At 40.6% G+C, this 18,654-nt stretch overlaps 1 protein-coding gene across 2 annotated transcripts in view; it reads right to left on the bottom strand.

Moving 5' to 3' along the window:
- LOC149434759 (chloride channel protein 2-like) overlaps positions 1-18,654 on the bottom strand; it is a 224,962-nt gene that overhangs the window by 151,722 nt on the left and 54,586 nt on the right. For both annotated transcript variants that reach the window (XM_089663427.1, XM_089663428.1), the window contains exons 5-6: positions 18,435-18,560; positions 12,339-12,423 (exon numbers count right to left, since the gene is read on the bottom strand). In XM_089663427.1, the coding sequence (XP_089519553.1) occupies positions 12,339-12,423; positions 18,435-18,560 (211 nt within the window). The remainder of the gene's footprint in view (positions 1-12,338; positions 12,424-18,434; positions 18,561-18,654) is intronic.

The raw sequence follows: 18,654 nt of genomic DNA, 5'->3' as shown, positions 1-18,654 counted from the left end.
TGTTGTGTTCTGTCTTCCACTTGGATGTTCTAAATTGCAAATACAGCTGGATTAAACAAAAACTGTGTGTCTTCATTTCAGGTTGCAAAGCAGCAAAATGTGATTATTTTAAAGGGGGCGATTCTTTTCTATACCCACTGCAAATGTCTACTAATCCCAGGTATCCCAAATGTTTCAGAGAGGCAATTACTGACCTTGCAGATACCTTGTGAAACTTTGGAATGCAAAAGGTACTTTTTTAGCAATAGAATGAATATCCTTATTAGGTTTAGGTACCGTGAACTCTTTTGAATAAAATCCTTGTAACCTGTCTTCCAGAGGGACTTGACTGACCACTCCCTGGGACAAAAGATGGTTCAGGGCAGTCTGCATTCCTCTCCTCCTCAAAATCTGCTCAAAGACCATCAGAATTGCAAACTGCAGCAGACGTCCCCCTACTCTTAAGAGCGAGGGCACCCCTCCATTGTGAAGAATACATTAGGGTAGACTTGATGAATTTTGTGTTCCAAGTCTTGCACTAAAAAAGGAAGGATGCTTTTTACAGGCAACTTAGGCTGTCCAAATTGTAGCCATAGGATGCTGTACTTCTAGTCAGAAATGAGAGCCACTGTGGAAAATTGTGTCATGACTTATTCTAGGAATTCAACACAGAAAACTAGAGCAGAAGGCAATGTTTGTAAATGTTCTGCCAGAACTAGATCCTGAAAAACAAGATCCTGTTGATTGTCCATTGCACCAGTCCAATTAGCTGCAGTTTGACAAGCAGAAATCTTAGCACTAGCTGGTCTCCAATCCAAGAAAATGCCTATTACAGAGAAATGCATAGGCGGAGCTAAAACTGACATTCTCACACACAGGCATGCTGGAGGATCCTGCAGCCGTGTTGTGGAGTTTGATTACCACTTGTAACTGTTTACCATTGTAAGTGCAAAGACCTTTTATGAAATTGCATTTTAACAGTATAGCACTATGAGGCTTCTCTTTTTTTTTTTCGTATCTGATACATATCTTTGATGGAGCATATTGGTAGAGGCTGAGGCATATATTCCTGTGGTGGGAACACTGCTGCTGAATCTTGCTGATGGGATTACAGTGCTGTTTTGAGGTAAGATGGTGACAGCGTTGGCTCCCCACTGGTAGACAAAGAGCAAGTGATCTCTGTTTTCTGAGATCAAGCCTGTCTGGTAAGAGGCCTCACTGTTTGAAAAGCACCTTTAGCACTGGAGCACTTTTTTGTATGAGCACTTTCAAAAGCACTTAGACGGACTTTAGGCAATTGCCAATTAATTTTTATTCATCATTTAAAAGTTTATGAATTGATGTTTTGTCAATTTGTATTCTCACACCATTAAACTAAGGTTGCTATTTTGCACATCATTTTGACTTTGCACAGGGTATGAAATTTCTTTTATTGCCTATTTTTTGTTATGGAAATGTGACTTTATTGTATTTGTGAATCTGAGAACATTTAAGGAGACCGTGCACTTTTTTCTTTTATATTAATTTCTTAGATCCAGTATTCAGGATTTCTAAGGTGCAGCAGTCCCGAGTTAACCGGTTCCCAACCGCGCTATAGCTGTAGGACGGCTACGGTTTGGTTGTGTGATCCTGGGATGACGTCCATGGATGTCATTGCAGAACACAGCCAGTGATCGCTGTGTCCTACGGAATGTGAGGGTGCTTTTTTTTTTTTTTAATTATTTTGACTTTTTTCAATTATTTTTATGCTTATCACTTTTAATGCTATCACAGGGAATGCAAATATCCCCTATAACATCAATAGGCATTGTCATATATTCTATTTTGAGAAATCTGGGGTCTATCAGACTCTAGATATCTACCCTGCCCTTACATTATCTAATCTCACAAAGATCGGTGTGATCAGATGCTTTCCCAATTTACAAATGGCGCTGTTTAAATCCTGCAAAAGTGAAGTGATGAAATGCTCACAGCTTTCGATTTCTTAAAGTATAGAGATGATTGGCACCATTCCGGTATCCAATCAGCTCTATGGTCAGCTGGCAGGAACACCGGCTGCATTCTCAGGTTCCCCCGATGGCACGGGACTGCCCGAGAAGGCCATGGAAGGCAGCGGGGGAGGGGGGGCATTGTCTCCCACTGCTTGTAAAAGCAATCCTGCAGCTAATTAACCACTAGGATTGCTTTCACATGAAAGCCAATTGCTGGCTGAAAAAAAACGATACCAGGATAATGCCTGCAGCTGTAGGCTTCATCCTGGTATAACCAAAGTCCAGTGATGTACCAGTATGTCGCTGGTCCTTGTTGGTCCTTGTTGGGTATATATGCTATGATTTTTTGGGGGGTTTTTTGTATGCAGCCTCTGGGCTTAATTAAAAAAAAAAAAAAGGGAAGAAATCTCTGCCAGAAAAAGTGTGTGGTATGCCCACCATTAGAATATACCGCCCTGCATCCACCCACTTCTAATGGTGGGCACACATTAGGTCGGACAGTGCCACATGTGCCAATTCCAAGATTGCCCTTTCACAGGTCTTATACATCTTGACCCCATATCTGGCACGCTTGCTGGGGAGAAAGTGTTTGAATGCAAAGGCAGCCAGAAAAATCTTTGCTACGGAGTATAGACATCTGCAAATTATTGGTTAAGGCGATTTACGAGGGGCCGAATTTGTGGAACCGGTCAAATTCAGGGTCACCCCGAGGACAACAGACTGTATTGTCGTTGCAATGCATAAAACACATTAATACTCTCATATCTACAGCATGCCTGGCCATGGGCATATGATGAATCGGGTCTGTGGACCAATACAACCGCAATTCAGTTTTTTTTAGTAATGTCCATGTTGAGGGTTAGGCCCAAAAAAATATTTAAATTTGGAAACTGTAATGGGTTTCCATGAGAATGACCTGGCAAGGTTTGAATTTGGGTTGGTGGCGATAAATTGTTGTGCATATAAATTGCTTTGATCCACAATCAATGCATACAAATCTTCTGTGAAAAACAGCTCCAAAAAATCAAGGGGAACAGTTAAATTTGCTGTGTCCACCTGAATTCCAGGTTGGGCAGTGAACGGGGGAAGTACGGGTGCTGATTCTGCAAACAGTGCGATTCTGTGTGCAATGTATCAAGTGACAGTGACCTACTGACACTGCACTTGCTGGTGGAGAAGGGGGGTAAAAGTAGGGTCTAAACACAGGTACTGGCAGGTGCTGGGGCTGATCCCGCTAACCCTGCATTTTTGGGGACACTATACTAATGTGAGCGCTTGTATAGTGCTGATCTGATCAAAGATATTGATCTGTTCAGACACTATACTAGCAATGAAGGTTTATTGTGTATGAGCGTGCTCCTGGCAATCAAGGGGTTAAATGTGATGACTGGTGTACTGACAGGCAATCTGACGCTATCTGGGAGGGGCGTGAAAACCACGGGAGTGCGAGTCACGTATATATACACATGTGATTTTGCGCACCCGTGCCACCCTGTAGCAGTATTTTTGCTATAGGGCGGTCAAGAAGCAGTTGCAGAAGCAGTTTGCGTTACGACGCTGCGTTACTTTAACTGACAATTAGGCGGTCATGCAACGCTGCACCCAAATGAAATTTACATCCTTTTTTTTTCACACACAAATTGAGCTTTATTTTGGTGGTATTTGATCGCCTGTGAGGTTTTTATTTTTTGCACTATAAGAAAAAAAAAAAAAAAAAGGCCGACAATTTTGAGAAAAAAACTAAATTTTTTTTGCTATAAAATATGTCCAGTAAAAAAAAAAAAAAAAAAAAAAATTAAAAATCAAATTTCGGCATAAATTTAGGCCAAAATGTATTCTGCGACATGTCTTTGCTAAAAAATACAATACAGTGATCAGTGCAAAAAAAAAAAAAAAAAAGCACGGACACTGTACTAATGGGACTGGGGAGGAAGGGGTTGACATTTTGAGGCAATCAAAAGGTTAACTGTGTGATGGGAGTGTTTTACTAGGGCTCGGGGTGTACTTGACTGTAAGCACACAGATTGGGATGGCTGTGCTCAGCCATTCCGATCGGTGTGCCCAAACTGACAGGGAGGAGGGCTTCATTGTAAACAATGCAGCCCTCCTCCCTGTCGTTTGCTGGAAATCGCCGGGCGTTGGCGTGTAATCACCGGCTGGGGGTCCCAGAGCCGCGATCGGCAGTGTGGTCGCACGCCCCCTACCTGGAAATGCAAAATCACGTATATATACACACGCTCTGCCGCAGTAAATGTACTGTGGGCGGGCATTAAACAGTTAAGTACAGTGTGTGTATTTTTTTTTTCTTTAAATTATAAAGCTAAACACCTTCTTTACCTAGGGCTGCTGTGTGGTCACATGTCTTCCCTCTGCTAGCTTGCATACGTCAGAAGGGAAACTCAGCCCCTCTCGCTACACTCTAGATCAAGAAGGAGAGCAGTGGGAGGACACGTAACCACTCAGCAGAGATGAACAAAGAAGGTGAAAGGATTAAATGGAATATAACTGAATCCATTTTGTATACACTAATACAAGATGCTAGTTTAATATACATATATGAGATATGTGCACACTAACAAAACTGTCTATGTCAGCTTCATGTAGAAATGAGTGTTTTTGCAAACCCTTACAAAAAAGCAGATAAGGTTTACTCTCACTTCTGAAAAGTTTTAACCACAAATTGGGTGTTAGGTCAGATTAAAGCCATGGTCTGGGCTTTAGAGGAGATATGGTATGATAGATAAAGCAGAAGAGTGAAAATGCAAACCTCATACAAATAATTGTTGAGTTAAGGTAAAACAATGTACATGTATCTGATTGGATGGTCAGAGGGTGTGTTTGCCTAAAGACTACAGTATAATAACCCTGATGTTATGCCAATAAAACTGAAGTGTTTGCAATCGCAACTGAGGTGATTTGAGTGCATTCACTTTCCGAGATCTCGTAGCTGTGTCCAGGTGTGACCGTTGGTATCTTGAGGGGGCCCCCAAGGAAAAGGAAAAAGACCACCTACCTACTTTCAGAAGGTATATAGCTTTATAATTTAAAAAAACAAACACACTGTACTTAATATTTTCCTAAAACAGAGGATAAAAAATATAATACAATGTGTACACTATTATTAGGCAAGTTGTAGTTTTGAGGATTAATTTCATTATCGAACAGTGCTCTTGGTCAATCCAAAATGTTAATAAATCCAAAACCTGAAAATTTAATAAAGTAAAAGTGAGGTTTTGGCTTTCTTAGAAGAATATCTATGTGTGCAAATTTATCGGGCAACTAGAAGTATACAGAATTATTATGCAATTAAATAAAAAAGGAAAAATGTTCTCCCATCTGTTAAAGTGAGAATAAACAACTCAAAATGTACAAATAAACATTTCTGACATTGCAAAAAAAAAAGGATCAGTGATCAATATAGTCATCCTGCTTTTCAATAACAGTCATAAGCCTTCTATTCATGGAGTCTGTCAGTTTCTTGACCTGTTAAATCAACTTTTTGTGCAACAGCAACCACAGCTTCCCAGACACTATTCAAAGAGGTGTACCCTTTTCCTTCACCATAAATTTCCCGTTTAAGAAGGGCCTACAAGTTCTCAATAGGTCAGGTGAGGATGAGGGCCATGTCATTCTTTCATCTTAAAGGCTTTTACTGGCTAGCCATACAGTGGAGTACTTTGATGCAAGCGATGGAGCATTGCCCTGCATAAATATCATGGTCTTATTGAAAGATGCAGACTTTTTCCTGTACCTCTACTTGAAGAAAGTGTCTTCTAAAAACTGGCAGTAGGTTTGGGAGTTGATTTTGAGTCCATCTTCAACCCAAAAAGGTCCAACTAGCTCATCCTTAATAATACCAGCCCACACCAGTACCCCACCTCCACCTTGCTGGCGTCTTGAGTCGAAGTGGAGCTCTGTTGTGATCCAGCCATGGGCACATCCATCTGGTCCGTCAAGAGTCACTTTTCATCTCATCAGTCCATAAAGGCTTTGAAAAATCTGTCTTCAGATATTTCTTGGCCCAGTCTTGACGTTTCAACTTATGTGTCTTGTTCAGTGGTGCTCGGGTTTCAGCCTTCCTTACTTTGGCCATGTCTCTGAGCAGTGAACACCTTGTATGTCTGGGCAAAAAAGGGGTAGGGGAAAGAAAGGAAGGCAGGAGAAAAGTAGCTAGAAGCACTCCCATCGATCTGTTCCCGCCCGGCTCCCTCAGGTCTCCCCAACTATATTGACGACTGCAAGTATTTAATCCAGGGGTTCTATACCCTATCAAAGTTAGCTAGTTTGTCTGGCTTACCATTTTTCATGGAGCATAATCTATGGTATTTCATTTTTGGCGGCAACAGGGTTTATCGTGGGAGATTTCCAAGTCAGGGCTATAGTCATTTATGCGGGCAGGAGAAGATAAAAAATTAGGGTATCTAAATGTTTGGGTGTCTCATCCAAGAGGTCATTAAGCAATGCTATTTTAACATTTTTGGTGATGTTAACGCTAGTCAATGAGTAAATGAAGGTGAAAATTCTAATCCAGAACTGTAGAGCTCTAGGACAAGACCACCATACATGGTACATAGTGCCTTCACTACAGTAGTCCCTAAAATAGAGGCGAAGCACCCAAGTATTTTTTTTGCGATTCTAGAGGGCACCAAGTACCAAAAACGGGAGAGAACCTAATCACTAGCCTCAACTAGTATGGTGTTCATAATCCCCCTGCTGTGCCCCAAGTTTTACCATCGAGTGATTTTTTTTTTTTATCTCCTCTCCCACGACTGCCTCCCACGCTCTTTGTTATGGGAGTTTACACGTGGGGGTGGACCCTGCTAAAGGAGCGAGCGAAGGACCTACTATCTGATAATGCTAAAGTTTTTAGCCATCTTGTGAGTGTTTAACCGCTTTTAATACACCATCCTTATACATACACTGCACTTAGCTGGCGCCTCCTGTTCTTCCTTACAGAGCTGGTCACACTCTGAGGACGGCTGCCGCCTGTGCCTCTTTGGATTTTTTATATTTTTCTATCTTGTGGAATTCTAGGACTTATAAGGACTTTGTAGGAGTAATTAGGACTTATAAGAACTCCCTTACATATTGTTTGCATTACAATTGGTCCTGGTTAAGCGCCTGATCATACTGTCCTCATTGCCTCGGGGGGCATGCCCAGCAGCTTTTGCCAGTGACCAATTACCGGAAGTGTTAGAAGCTTTCCATAACCTAATATCTAATATCTTCTTATTAACAGTACTAACATAAGTATGAATGAGTTGGATCTTAATAGAATAATTGAGTTAATATATTTATATTTGTTCTAGATTGGGAAAAGTAAGGAATTAGACTTCATAGTCTGTGAATATACATATGAACATATATCTTGGGTTTTTCCTTTACATTCAAGCCACATATGAGAGCAATTAGCTATACCTTCCCCCATCCTCCCTCATCTATGTAAGAGATTATATGTTTCACTAACTAGTGAATTGTTCGGTTTACAAGGTTTATACTGTAATATTTCTTGATTACGATATTTATATACGAGATAACTCTTAGTAAGATTACTTTTAGGAGTATATATATATATATATATATATATATATATATATATATATATATATGTATATATATATATATATGTATGTGTTATACATCTAATGTATTCTAATTGATGGAATGTCAGTGAAGTTTTGTCTAGGCCTTCTTAGGTTACGCTCAGACTTTAGGAGAAGTAGACTGGAGGTTTGTTATATATACACATCTGTTTCCAATTATCTTTGTGGGACTACAAGTATATCAGCCCATTTTTAGGAAAGGTGGGGGCTGGATTGCTCTTTCTAGAGCAGGACAAAGGTTTAAAGCATACATTCTTTGGGCAGCAAGGCGAAGGGAGCTGCTTGCTCATATCTACACACATTCATATTATACACACACAATTACATACAATTTTATTATTAAGAACTTAACTATACTTTTTGGACTTTATTTAAACATTCTGTATTCCAATATTTTATTTCTAATTTTATGCAACGTTATTATTAAATCATCTTTTTGAGTTTATACAAGAAGTGGAAGGACTTTCTATCTGAACATTTCTCATCAATACAAGTTAAGAAAATATCGAGACAATACGATATTTTACATGCAGGTAGTAGCCTAAAACCCTATGAATAACCAGCCTGTGTTCTATACTGTATGGTTAATAAACAAATTTCTGTTGAAAGAGAATAACCAATATTTATGCATTCCTAAAATCAATCTGAAAGTCTCCTTTTGGAGTAAAAAAACTACTTAAAGCCCTTATATATGTTAGAAATGATGTAGTTTGCATACATTTTTGAAAGGCACGTAAAAATAGGTTAAATTAATAAACATTAAGCAAGAACATAGAAGCAAATGCTTGTCCTATAGCGTATAGCCAATCCCGCTCGAAAAACGCATTACTAACAGAGCAAATTGTTGATATGTGTAAGCCATCACACAGAACATACACTGCTCAAAAAAATTAAAAGAACACTTTGAAAAACACATCAGATCTCAATGGGGAAAAATATCATGCTAGATATCTATACTGACATGGACTGGATAATGTATTTGGAACGTAAAGACCCCCCAAAGATCAAAGTTAAAAAATTATGCAGCAGGCTACTCCATTTTGCTGAAATTTAATTGCAGCAACTCAAAATGGTACTCAGTAGTTTGTATGGCCCCACGTACTTTATGCATGCCTGACAATGTCATGGCATGCGCCTAATGAGAAGACGGATAGTGTCCAAGGGTATTTCCTCCCAGATCTGGACCAGGGCATCACTGAGCTCCTGGACAGTCTGAGGTGCAACCTGGCGGCGTCGTATGGACCAAAACATGATATCCCAGAGGTGTTCTATTGGATTTAAGTCAAGCGAGTGTGGGGGCCATTCAATTATATCAATTCCTTCATCCTCCAGAAACTGCCTGCATACTCTCGCCACATGAGGCCAGGCATTGTAGTGCACCAGGAGGAACCCAGGACCTACTGCACTGGTGTGGGTCTGAACAATAGGTCCAAGGATTTCATCACGATATCTAATGGCAGTCAGGGTGCAATTGTCTAGCCTGTAGAGGAATATGCGTTCCTCCATGGATGTGCCTCCCCAGACCATCATTGACCCACCACCAAAACAGTCAAGCTGAACGATGTTACAGGCAGCATAATGTTCTACACAGCTTCTCCAGACCCTTTCATGTCTGTCACATGTGCTCAGGGTGAACCTGCTCTCATCTGTGAAAAGCACAGGGCGCCAGTGGCAGACCTGACAATTCTGGTGTTCAATGGCAAATTCCAATTGAGCACTATGGTGCCGGGCAGTGAGCATAGGGCCCACTAGAGGACGTCGGGCCCTCAGGCCACCTTCATAAAGTCTGTTTCTGATTGCTTGGTCAGAAACATTCGCACCAGTGGCCTGCTGGAGGTCATTTTGTAGGGCTCTGGCAGTGCTCATTTCGGTTCTCCTTGCACAAAGGAGCAGATACCGGTCCTGCAGATGGGTTAACCCTTTGAGGACCGTAATATTTTGGAACACCAAAAGAATACATTTTTTTGTTTTTAAAGTTCGTACACTTCAGTTGCTGTAACTAAGCCATTTCATGAAATAATTGGCAAAAAGCTAGACCTATTTGTTGTTTGTTGATAAGAACTAATATTTTGACTCAAACCAAAAAAAAAAAAAAAAAAAAAAAAGTTTTAAGTTCTTAATCAGATGATACACACAATTAAAAACATGGGACAAATACGTCCCTTGGTCCTCAAAGGGTTAAGGACCTTCTACGGACCTGTCCAGCTCTCTTAGAGTAACTGTCTCCTGTAATCTCCTCCATGCTCTTGAGACTGTGCTAGGAGACACTGCAAACCTTTTGGCAATGGCACGTATTGATGTGCCATCCTGGAGGAGATGGACTGCCTGTGCAGCCTCTGTAGGGTCCAGGTATCGCCTCATGCTACCAGTAGTGACACTGACCCAAGCCAAATGCAAAACTAGTGAAAAAGTCAGAAAAGATGAGTAGGGAATAAAATGTCAGTGGACTCCACATGTAAAACCATTCCTGTTTTGGGAGTCATCTCATTGTTGCCCACCTAGTGCACCTGTTAATTTCATTAACACCAAGCAGCTGAAACTGATTAACAAACCCCTCTGCTACTTAACTGATCAGATCAATATCCTAGGAGTTTAATTGACTTGATGCTATACTCTGATTAAAAAGTGTTCCTTTAATTTTTTTTCAGCAGTGTAGATTAGGTTTCATCATTTAGTGAAACTGTAACTTAAAACTTTATCCAAACAGAAAGCAGGGAATTTTATAGTCTTTAGACTGACCATTGATTAAATTTGACGTATACTGCTGAGATGGTTTATAAAGGGCCACTGAATTGGCTTTTCATCCATTCAAAGCAGATTTCCTATCTGCAGTCAACTCATTTTTTGGCTGAACTGGACATCAAGCATAAATAAAATATTACTTTCCATCAGTGCCAAACAAATGTTCAGCAGAATTCCTTCAGCTGTAGGTGTAGGGAGTGTAGAATGTTGGCATGATCAACCATATTCTCAGAAAATGGTTAAGGGGGCATACAACAGCTGATTGTTTATATAGCTGTCCAGCAGACAGAGTGGGCTTCATTTTACATAAAAACAATAAAACATGTTTTCACCCATACTTAATTCTGTGGCTGGAATCACACAAACAGATAACTAGAATTACATAGCAAGCTAGTAACCACGTACATTTTTCTAACCCCAAGGGCCCAAGACACATAAGTCTGAAAGCCACTGAACCTTGTGTGAAAGTGGGAAAAAAAAAAACAAAAAAAACATTTCTCTGCCAAACAGCAACCAATACTTTTTACCTACTATAGTTCTGTACACCGTGTGCACAATTATTAGGCAAGTTGTATTTTTGTGGATTAAATTTCATTATTGAACAACTACAGTGTTCTCGGTCAATCCAAAATGTTAATAAACCTCAAACCTGAATATTTAAGAAAGTAAAAGTGAGGTTCTGGCTTTCTTAGGAGAATATCTATGTGTGCACAATTATCGGGCAACTATTAGTGTGCACACTTATGCAGCTAAATGAAAAATACAATTTTTCCCATCTCACTTGTTTATTTTCATCTGTTAAAGTGGGAATAATAAACAAACAATTCAAAATTTACAAATAAGCATTTTTAACATTTAAAAAAAAATAAAAAATATTCAGTGACCAATACAGCCACCCTTCTTTTCAATAGCAGTCATAAGCCTTCCATTCATGGAGTCTGTCAGTTTCTTGATTTGTTGACAATCAACTTTTTCTGCAGCAGCAACCAGTTTCCCAGACACTGTTCAGAGAGGTGTACTGTTTTCCTTCACCGTAAATCTCCTGTTTAAGAAGGGCCCACAAGTTCTCAATAAGGTTTAGGTCAGGTGAGGAAGAGGGCCATGTCATTATTCTTTCATCTTTAAAGCCTTTACTGGCTAGCCACGCAGTGGAGTAATTCAATGCATGCGATGGAACATTGTCCTGCATAAATATCACCTTGCTGGCGTCTGAATCCAAGTGGAGCTCTGCGCCAATTACTAAACCAGCCACGGGCCCATCCATCTGGTCCATCAAGAGTCACTCATCTCATCAGTCCATAAAACCTTTGAAAAATTGGATTCAGATATTTCTTGGCCCAGTCTTGACATTTCCACTTATGTGTCTTGTTCAGTGATGGTCAGGTTTCAGCCTTCCTTACCTTGGCCATATCTGAGAACTGAACACCCTTAGGGCACTCCAGATAGGTTGAAGTTCTGGAATGCCAGCACTAGAGGATGATGGGTTCCTGGTAGCTTCACGTTTGATTCTTCTCAAATCTTTGGCAGTTAATTTGCGTCTTTTTTTCTCAACACGTTTCTTAATACACTGTTCACTATTTGCAATAACATGTTTGATGGCTCTGTGATCACACCCCAATATCTTAGCAATTTCACGAGTGCTGCATCTCTCTGAAAGACGTTTTACAATTTGACATTTCAGAGTCAGTTAAATCTATTTTTTGGCCCAGTTTGCCTGAAGAAAAGAAGTGGTCTAAAAATTATGCACACCTTGATATAGGGTTTTGATCGCCTTAGGCTACACCCTCCCGCCTTACACAAATACATAACACCTGATATGTTTAAATCGAATAAGCATTCAAGTTTATACAACTTGAAGTTGGACAATATGCATAACAATGATTATTTGGTCAAAATACTCACTTGCCCAATAATTGTGCACAATGTGTATATAAAAATCATGAAGAAAATAGTTAATTGCAATGAGCAACATACCTCAGGCTAAAAACTGCTAATCAGCAAGAATTTTATGGCTGACACTTACCCAATAACAGCAAACGCTGGAAGTTCCTGCAGGTCAAAGGGAAAGTCCAAGCGAAAGCGGGTTTTAAATAAAGCAGTGATGGTCTCTGAAAAAGAAGCATAGAGGCCAGTGAACTTTAAAGAAATCATAGAACTGGGAACATGGCCAACTAAGTATAAGATGTCTTATCAGCATTGCTGACCACACCACTTCTGTTCATGGCAATTAATAACATTACAGCCAAAGTCACCAACTGTCACTAAGCAACTCTATGAGGTGGTTTTTATTAGGGCAATGCTTGCTCAAAGGAGGAACTATAAGTACAGATGATCAGCCAGGGTACAGGGCACAATTCCAAAACTGTCTTATTTGAACTTCAGGCTCCTATCATAGTATTTCAAAACTAGGGCTATCATCTTTAGTGGCGTTATGCTTTAGGGCACTGGTGATGAGAATGTTTTTATTTCTTTAGTTATCATGTTTATCAGCTATCGGAAAATCAGATGTGTCAAATAACACACACAAATATACAAATTATAGGAATTGCTTTAATTATTATTCTCAAGTAAAACCTATACAGACTGTCTTCTCCACAACATTATGCATGCACACCTCCCAGGATATCAGGTGAGCAGTACAAATATCAGCTGAAAGAAATGCCACAGCAAGGCGACAGGAGATATTGCATGAAACTGAACATTTGCAATATGATCAGACAGGGTTTATATTACTGTTACAACTCTGGAAAACACCACTTCTGGGTATTTTTTTAATTTTTTTTTTTTTTTTAGGGTTATTGTCATAATAAATCATTTTCCATTCTGCCTATGATAATAAACCATGTTTTCCATCTAAAATCAAATACCCATTAAAAGGAGTTTCCAACACTAAAAGGAACATAACGTTTTATACATGCTTTCTTAATAAAAATTACCATGAACTAGTCAACGATTTAAACACATACAGTGGGGCAAAAAAGTATTTAGTCAGCCACCAATTGTGCAAGTTTTCCCACTTAAAAAGATGAGAGAGGCCTGTAATTGGCATCATAGGTAGACCTCAACTATGAGAGACAAAATGAGAAAAAAAGTCCAGACAATCACATTGGCTGATTCGGAAAGAAATTATTTGCAAATTATGTTGGAAAATAAGTATTTGGTCAATATCAAAAGTTCATCTCTATACTTTGTTATATATCCTTTGTTGGCAATGACAGAGGTCAAATGTTTCCTGTAAGTCTTCACAAGGTTGGCACACACTGTTGCTGGTATGTTGGCCCATTCCTCCATGCAGATCTCCTCTAGAGCAGTGATGTTTTGGGGCTGTCGCTGGGCAACACGGACTTTCAACTCCCTCCAAAGGTTTTCTATGGGGTTGAAATCTGGAGACTGGCTAGGCCACTCCAGGACCTTGAAATGCCTCTTACGAAGCCACTCCTTCATTGCCCGGGCGGTATGTTTGGGATCATTGTCATGTTGGAAGACCCAGCCATGTTTCATCTTCAATTCCCTTGCTGATGCAAGGAGGTTTGCATCTAACGATACATGGCCCCATTCATTCTGTCCTGTACATGGATCAGTCGTCCTGGTTCCTTTGCAGAGAAACAGCCCCAAAGCATGATGTTGCCACCCCCATGCTTCACAGTAGGTATGGTGTTCTTTGGATGCAACTCAGCATTCTCTCTCCTCCGAACACGATGAGTTGTGTTTCTACCAAACAGTTCTATTTTGGTTTCATCTGACCATATGACATTCTCCCAGTCCTCTTCTGGATCATCCAAATGCTCTCTAGCAAACTTCAGACGGGCCCGGACATGTACTGGCTTAAGCAGGGGGACACGTCTGGCACTGCAGGATCTGAGTCCCTGATGGTAGCCTTTGTGACGTTGGTCCCAACTCTCTGCAGGTCATTCACTAGGTCCCCCCGTGTGGTCCTGGGATTTTTGCTCACCTTTCTTGTGATCATTTTGACCCCACGGGGTGAGATCTTGCGTGGAGCCCCAGATCGAGGGAGATCATCAGTGGTCTTGTATGTCTTTCATTTTCTAATTATTGCTCCCACAGTTGATTTGTTCACACCAAGCTGCTTGCCTATTGCAGATTCAGTCTTCCCAGCTTGGTGCAGGTCTACAATTTTGTTTCTGGTGTCCTTCGACAGCTCTTTGGACTTCACCATAGTGGAGTTTGGCCCACTGTATATCTCAACATGAAAAAGAAAAAAAAAAAAAACACTAACTATAAAATCTGTTTCTTGGAGTTTATTTAGGAATACAGGACCAAAAGTAAATCAGAGACAACTGGATTATTTACACTTCCTACAGGAGGATCTGGACATTGGCAAAGAAAAAAAAAAAAAAGCTGTTGGTAAACTGGGTAGAAATGCCTCCCACTCCTATCCTTCATCAATAATATTAGGAGTGGATCACAAACACAGAATTTACAGTAAGAACAAACATTCTGCTTTCTTTACTGTTCATCTAAGGACACGACACTGCATCAGAAGCACTCAACGTTTGCATCAGCTGAGGCCTGAACCAGGTGGCGACTTGGCAAATTTGAGAAAAATACCTGATGCTGACAGGGCCAGAAATCAGTAAGGGCTCGTTCACACATGCATTGACTGGCATTTTTCCCCACACTGGATAATCGTCAGTCACTGCTAAGAGACATAGAAAATAACTGGTGTATGTGCTCTGTTCACACAGCAACACAGCCCAGAGGTGCAGTGCACGAGCGGCGGTAAAATGTAGGCATACTGCTGTTTACTACAGCCCACAGGTAGGCAATGCATATCATCACATAACTAGGCGGTGTCAGTTTCTGCAGTTCTTAGTATCACTTTAGACTTCTAGGCTTGCATAATGAACAGGGTAATGGCAGTATGAGAAGCAGGTTGTCCCTTACAGAGATCCTCAGGATTAAAAAAAAAAAAAAAAGTCAGTCTCCTTGAAGAAAGATGCAGCTGTATGCAAGATAAACATGAACAGCTCTCACCACATCCAAGAAATGAAAAAAATCTCCCTAGGCTGCACAGGGGTCAGGCAGAAAGACAGAAATAAAATGCCTTGGTTAAGGTATAAAACACCACCTTTGGGACCTCAAGACAACCTTGTTTTTTTCCTTTTACAAAACAAGGCTGTCAATTCAGAAACATGCCCAGCTGAGGAGATGACAGCTGAGAAGGTATCTTTAATAAAAGAGGGAAGTCAAAGGATGGTCCTCATAACATCCTACAAAGTCACTGGAGGTTGTACTGGTGGGACCATATGAGCAAACAAAGGCATTTACCAAGAAATGAGGACTGGACTGCAGAAAGGTCAGGATCCTTCCTATGGAGGATTTCCTGGAATGAAATGGTCTTGCCTAATACCACACAAAGAATGATTTCCAAGTACGAAAGTAGACCTTGAATGACAATGTCTTCCTAGTTTTTAACAAAGTAGGAAATACTGAATCAGAAGGGCCTCATTCTCTTAGCACCTGAACTTCAACAGCCATGCCATCAAAGCCAGCAACCATGAAGCAGGTTAACATATCTTGGGGACAAAAGATCTGTATAATCTGAAAAAGTCTATGGGGTGCCTGTTAAGAATCTGATGAGGTTGGAATACTATATCAACCTGGGCCAATTCAGTGTCAAAGAATCTCTAGGATGCCCTCCATCGCCATTCTGCAGGGTAGATAAGGAAGGAGTTTCAGAGGAGGAAAGGCATAGATTAGGTGTATTGATTACACAGAGTCTCCAGAGCATCTATTGCTACAGCCAGAAGTTCCCTGCATCTAGATTAAAACCTGCTTGGGAGGTCCACATCCTGTGTCCCCCAAATAAAACAAAAGTTCTAAAACACCTCTGGGTGAAGAGTCCATTTCCCCGTTACCCTGACTCCAGGCACTGATGGTTGAAGAATTCAGCCTGCCAACTCAGGTTCAACCCAAAACAAAATATTTTTCATTTCGCTTTCTGCATCAAGATGCATGGTTCCTCTCTAATGCTTGAGATATACAAATGGTGCAGGATTATACAACTGAATCCTGCGTGGATAGCTTTGCAGATGAGAGGTCCAGTATTGAAGGGACAACCAGATCACTTGGAGCTCCAAAATGTTGATGGGTAGATAAGTTTCTTCCAAGAATTAAAGATGGCTACATGATATAATTTTCTTCTTCATGATCAATTTCCTTTAGATTTACCTTCAACTATATAGTGCAAGGGCCTGCCTGACTGCATACAATTTGAAAGTGTTAAGGTTTGACTTCATGTTATATGGTTTTGGTAAACAATTGTATAATGTGTAGCCAGCTTAAGACCCTTGTATATTTAAGGTGTCAAGGACTCTTTCCTAGGCTGCCAGGCTGGTATTCATCATAAGAATCTTTTTAGGACAATATTAGAAAAGATGTTCATGACTCCGGAGCTGGATTTCTGAGTTACCAGGGCAGGGGTAATTAGGTCTTGGCTGTCGAGCATATTGGATGGTCCACAGATTGCACCTTCTTGTTCCAAACAACCAGAATGTTGAGTTGAAACGGTCTAGAATGGAACTGTCAAACAAGACCGTACAAATGAGGTTACTATCACCCCAAAACTCTACTGCAAAAGCAGAAGGTTGGACAGCTCCTGGCCTAGAAAACCTGGATCTGGGAGCAAAGGATCTGGAGTTTGTCTTGTGGAAGAAAAACTCTCAAATGAGCAGTGTCTAGAATGAGACCCAGATACTTTAAGGCATGAGCATGATGGGAGTGCATGGGGCTATATCTGGCTGACCAATAGTTTTTTTGCTTTCCAGTGTCCAGTTCCTCTTGGAGACAGCAGTATAACCCACTTGTCTCCAATTTATTTCTAATCTTATGTCCCTTAATGAACTATAAAGAAAATATCTTTAGAAGGGCACTAAATATTTATTAAAAACGTAATGGGTGGGTGGCTAGTGGGAATCTGAGTGAGGTGGGAGAAGCTGGGTCAACCCCAGAATGATTAGGACACTCTAGAGAGTGTAGAATTTAGCATATTAGTGTGTCCCAGGTTTTGGTCCTTACAAAAAGCTCCAGAAGATATAGGAAGGTAGGTGTAGGCACCTTAAGGTGACTGCAGTCTATTTAAAACAACAGTTTATTATGCTTTGAGAACTGACCGGTATAACTGTTTCCGCTAGTCAGCAAGTAAGCAGCGTGCTATAAAAAAATGTCAAATATGGTGTCTGTGTGTTAGTGATTAATTGATTATACCAGGGCTGTCAAACTCAATTTCATTGCGGGCTGCATCCACTCTATGTTTGCACTCACAAGGGCCAGATCTATCTGTAAGACTAGATGTCCAGAGCACCCCACCCATTCTTGCAATAGATGTCAAAAGCCCCCCACCCATCCCAAACCACCACCATCACTAACTTGTGCTGCTGCCAGGAATAAGCTGGGGGCAAAATTAGGGAGCAGAAAGTGAGGGGTCTGGAGGAGGACAAAATGAGAGCTGGAATCAAGTGCTGGAGTCTGCTGAATGCTGGGACCAAGGTGAGGCAGAGATAAGGGGGTGCAGCGGATGCACAGGATCTGTAGGTGGTGTTCTGTCCCCCTGCCAAGTGGGCACAGAGACAAGGGGGAGTGCAGCAGCTGCAGTAGAGGTGCAAGGGCCACATGAAATGGCCTGGCAGGCCATGTCTTTGACACATGTGGATTATACCAAGTCACAGCCCACACTCTTTTTTTCTCCTTCTCTTCCTTGTCTCTGCATTGTCATTTATGGCCATGGACTTTCCACTTTCATCAACTCCTTGAAGTTTGCATGGTTTCTGTTATACTCCTGGTAACACTAATGCAACCTATTACAGATGACGTATACCAGCTTCCTAAGTCTTCTTCAATTCATGCCTTTGTGTGATTAACTAAATATTGTGATGGTCCTTCAAACTGGTATTTTCTCCAGCCTCCGGCATCTGAACTATAAAATTTATATTGCTCCTGTTCAGAGTTGCCATTCGAGGATCCACAGTTGAACTGATGCATACTTAAAGTATTACCATGTAAACCTGTAATTTGTTAATACTGCTACTGTCTTTTTTACTGGTTGTATATTTCTAAAATTAAACAAAGAACTTACAAATAAAATGGTGTTTGTGCTTACCCTCATCCTTGTTCCATACAGCTAAGACTCGGAATATGAAAGCACTGAAGGTAGCAGCAAAGAAACCACGCCAGTAATTTCTCACAGCAAAAAATGTTGAAGTGACCTCAATGCTGAACAGGACTCCTATATTTGCAAACAGCAGAAAAAAAAAAAATCAGCCTTTCAAAAAAACTTAGTACACATACACACTAAGCAGAAAATTTTAATCAAGTGAAAA

The sequence above is a fragment of the Staurois parvus genome, unplaced genomic scaffold (genome assembly GCF_062004578.1).
Source record: "Staurois parvus isolate SC_StPar_1 unplaced genomic scaffold, SC_StPar_1.0 ptg001686l, whole genome shotgun sequence".
Taxonomy (NCBI): Eukaryota; Metazoa; Chordata; class Amphibia; order Anura; family Ranidae; genus Staurois; species Staurois parvus.
The sequence above is the reverse complement of the archived record's forward strand: the minus strand, read 5'-3'. Positions and strand labels throughout refer to the sequence as shown.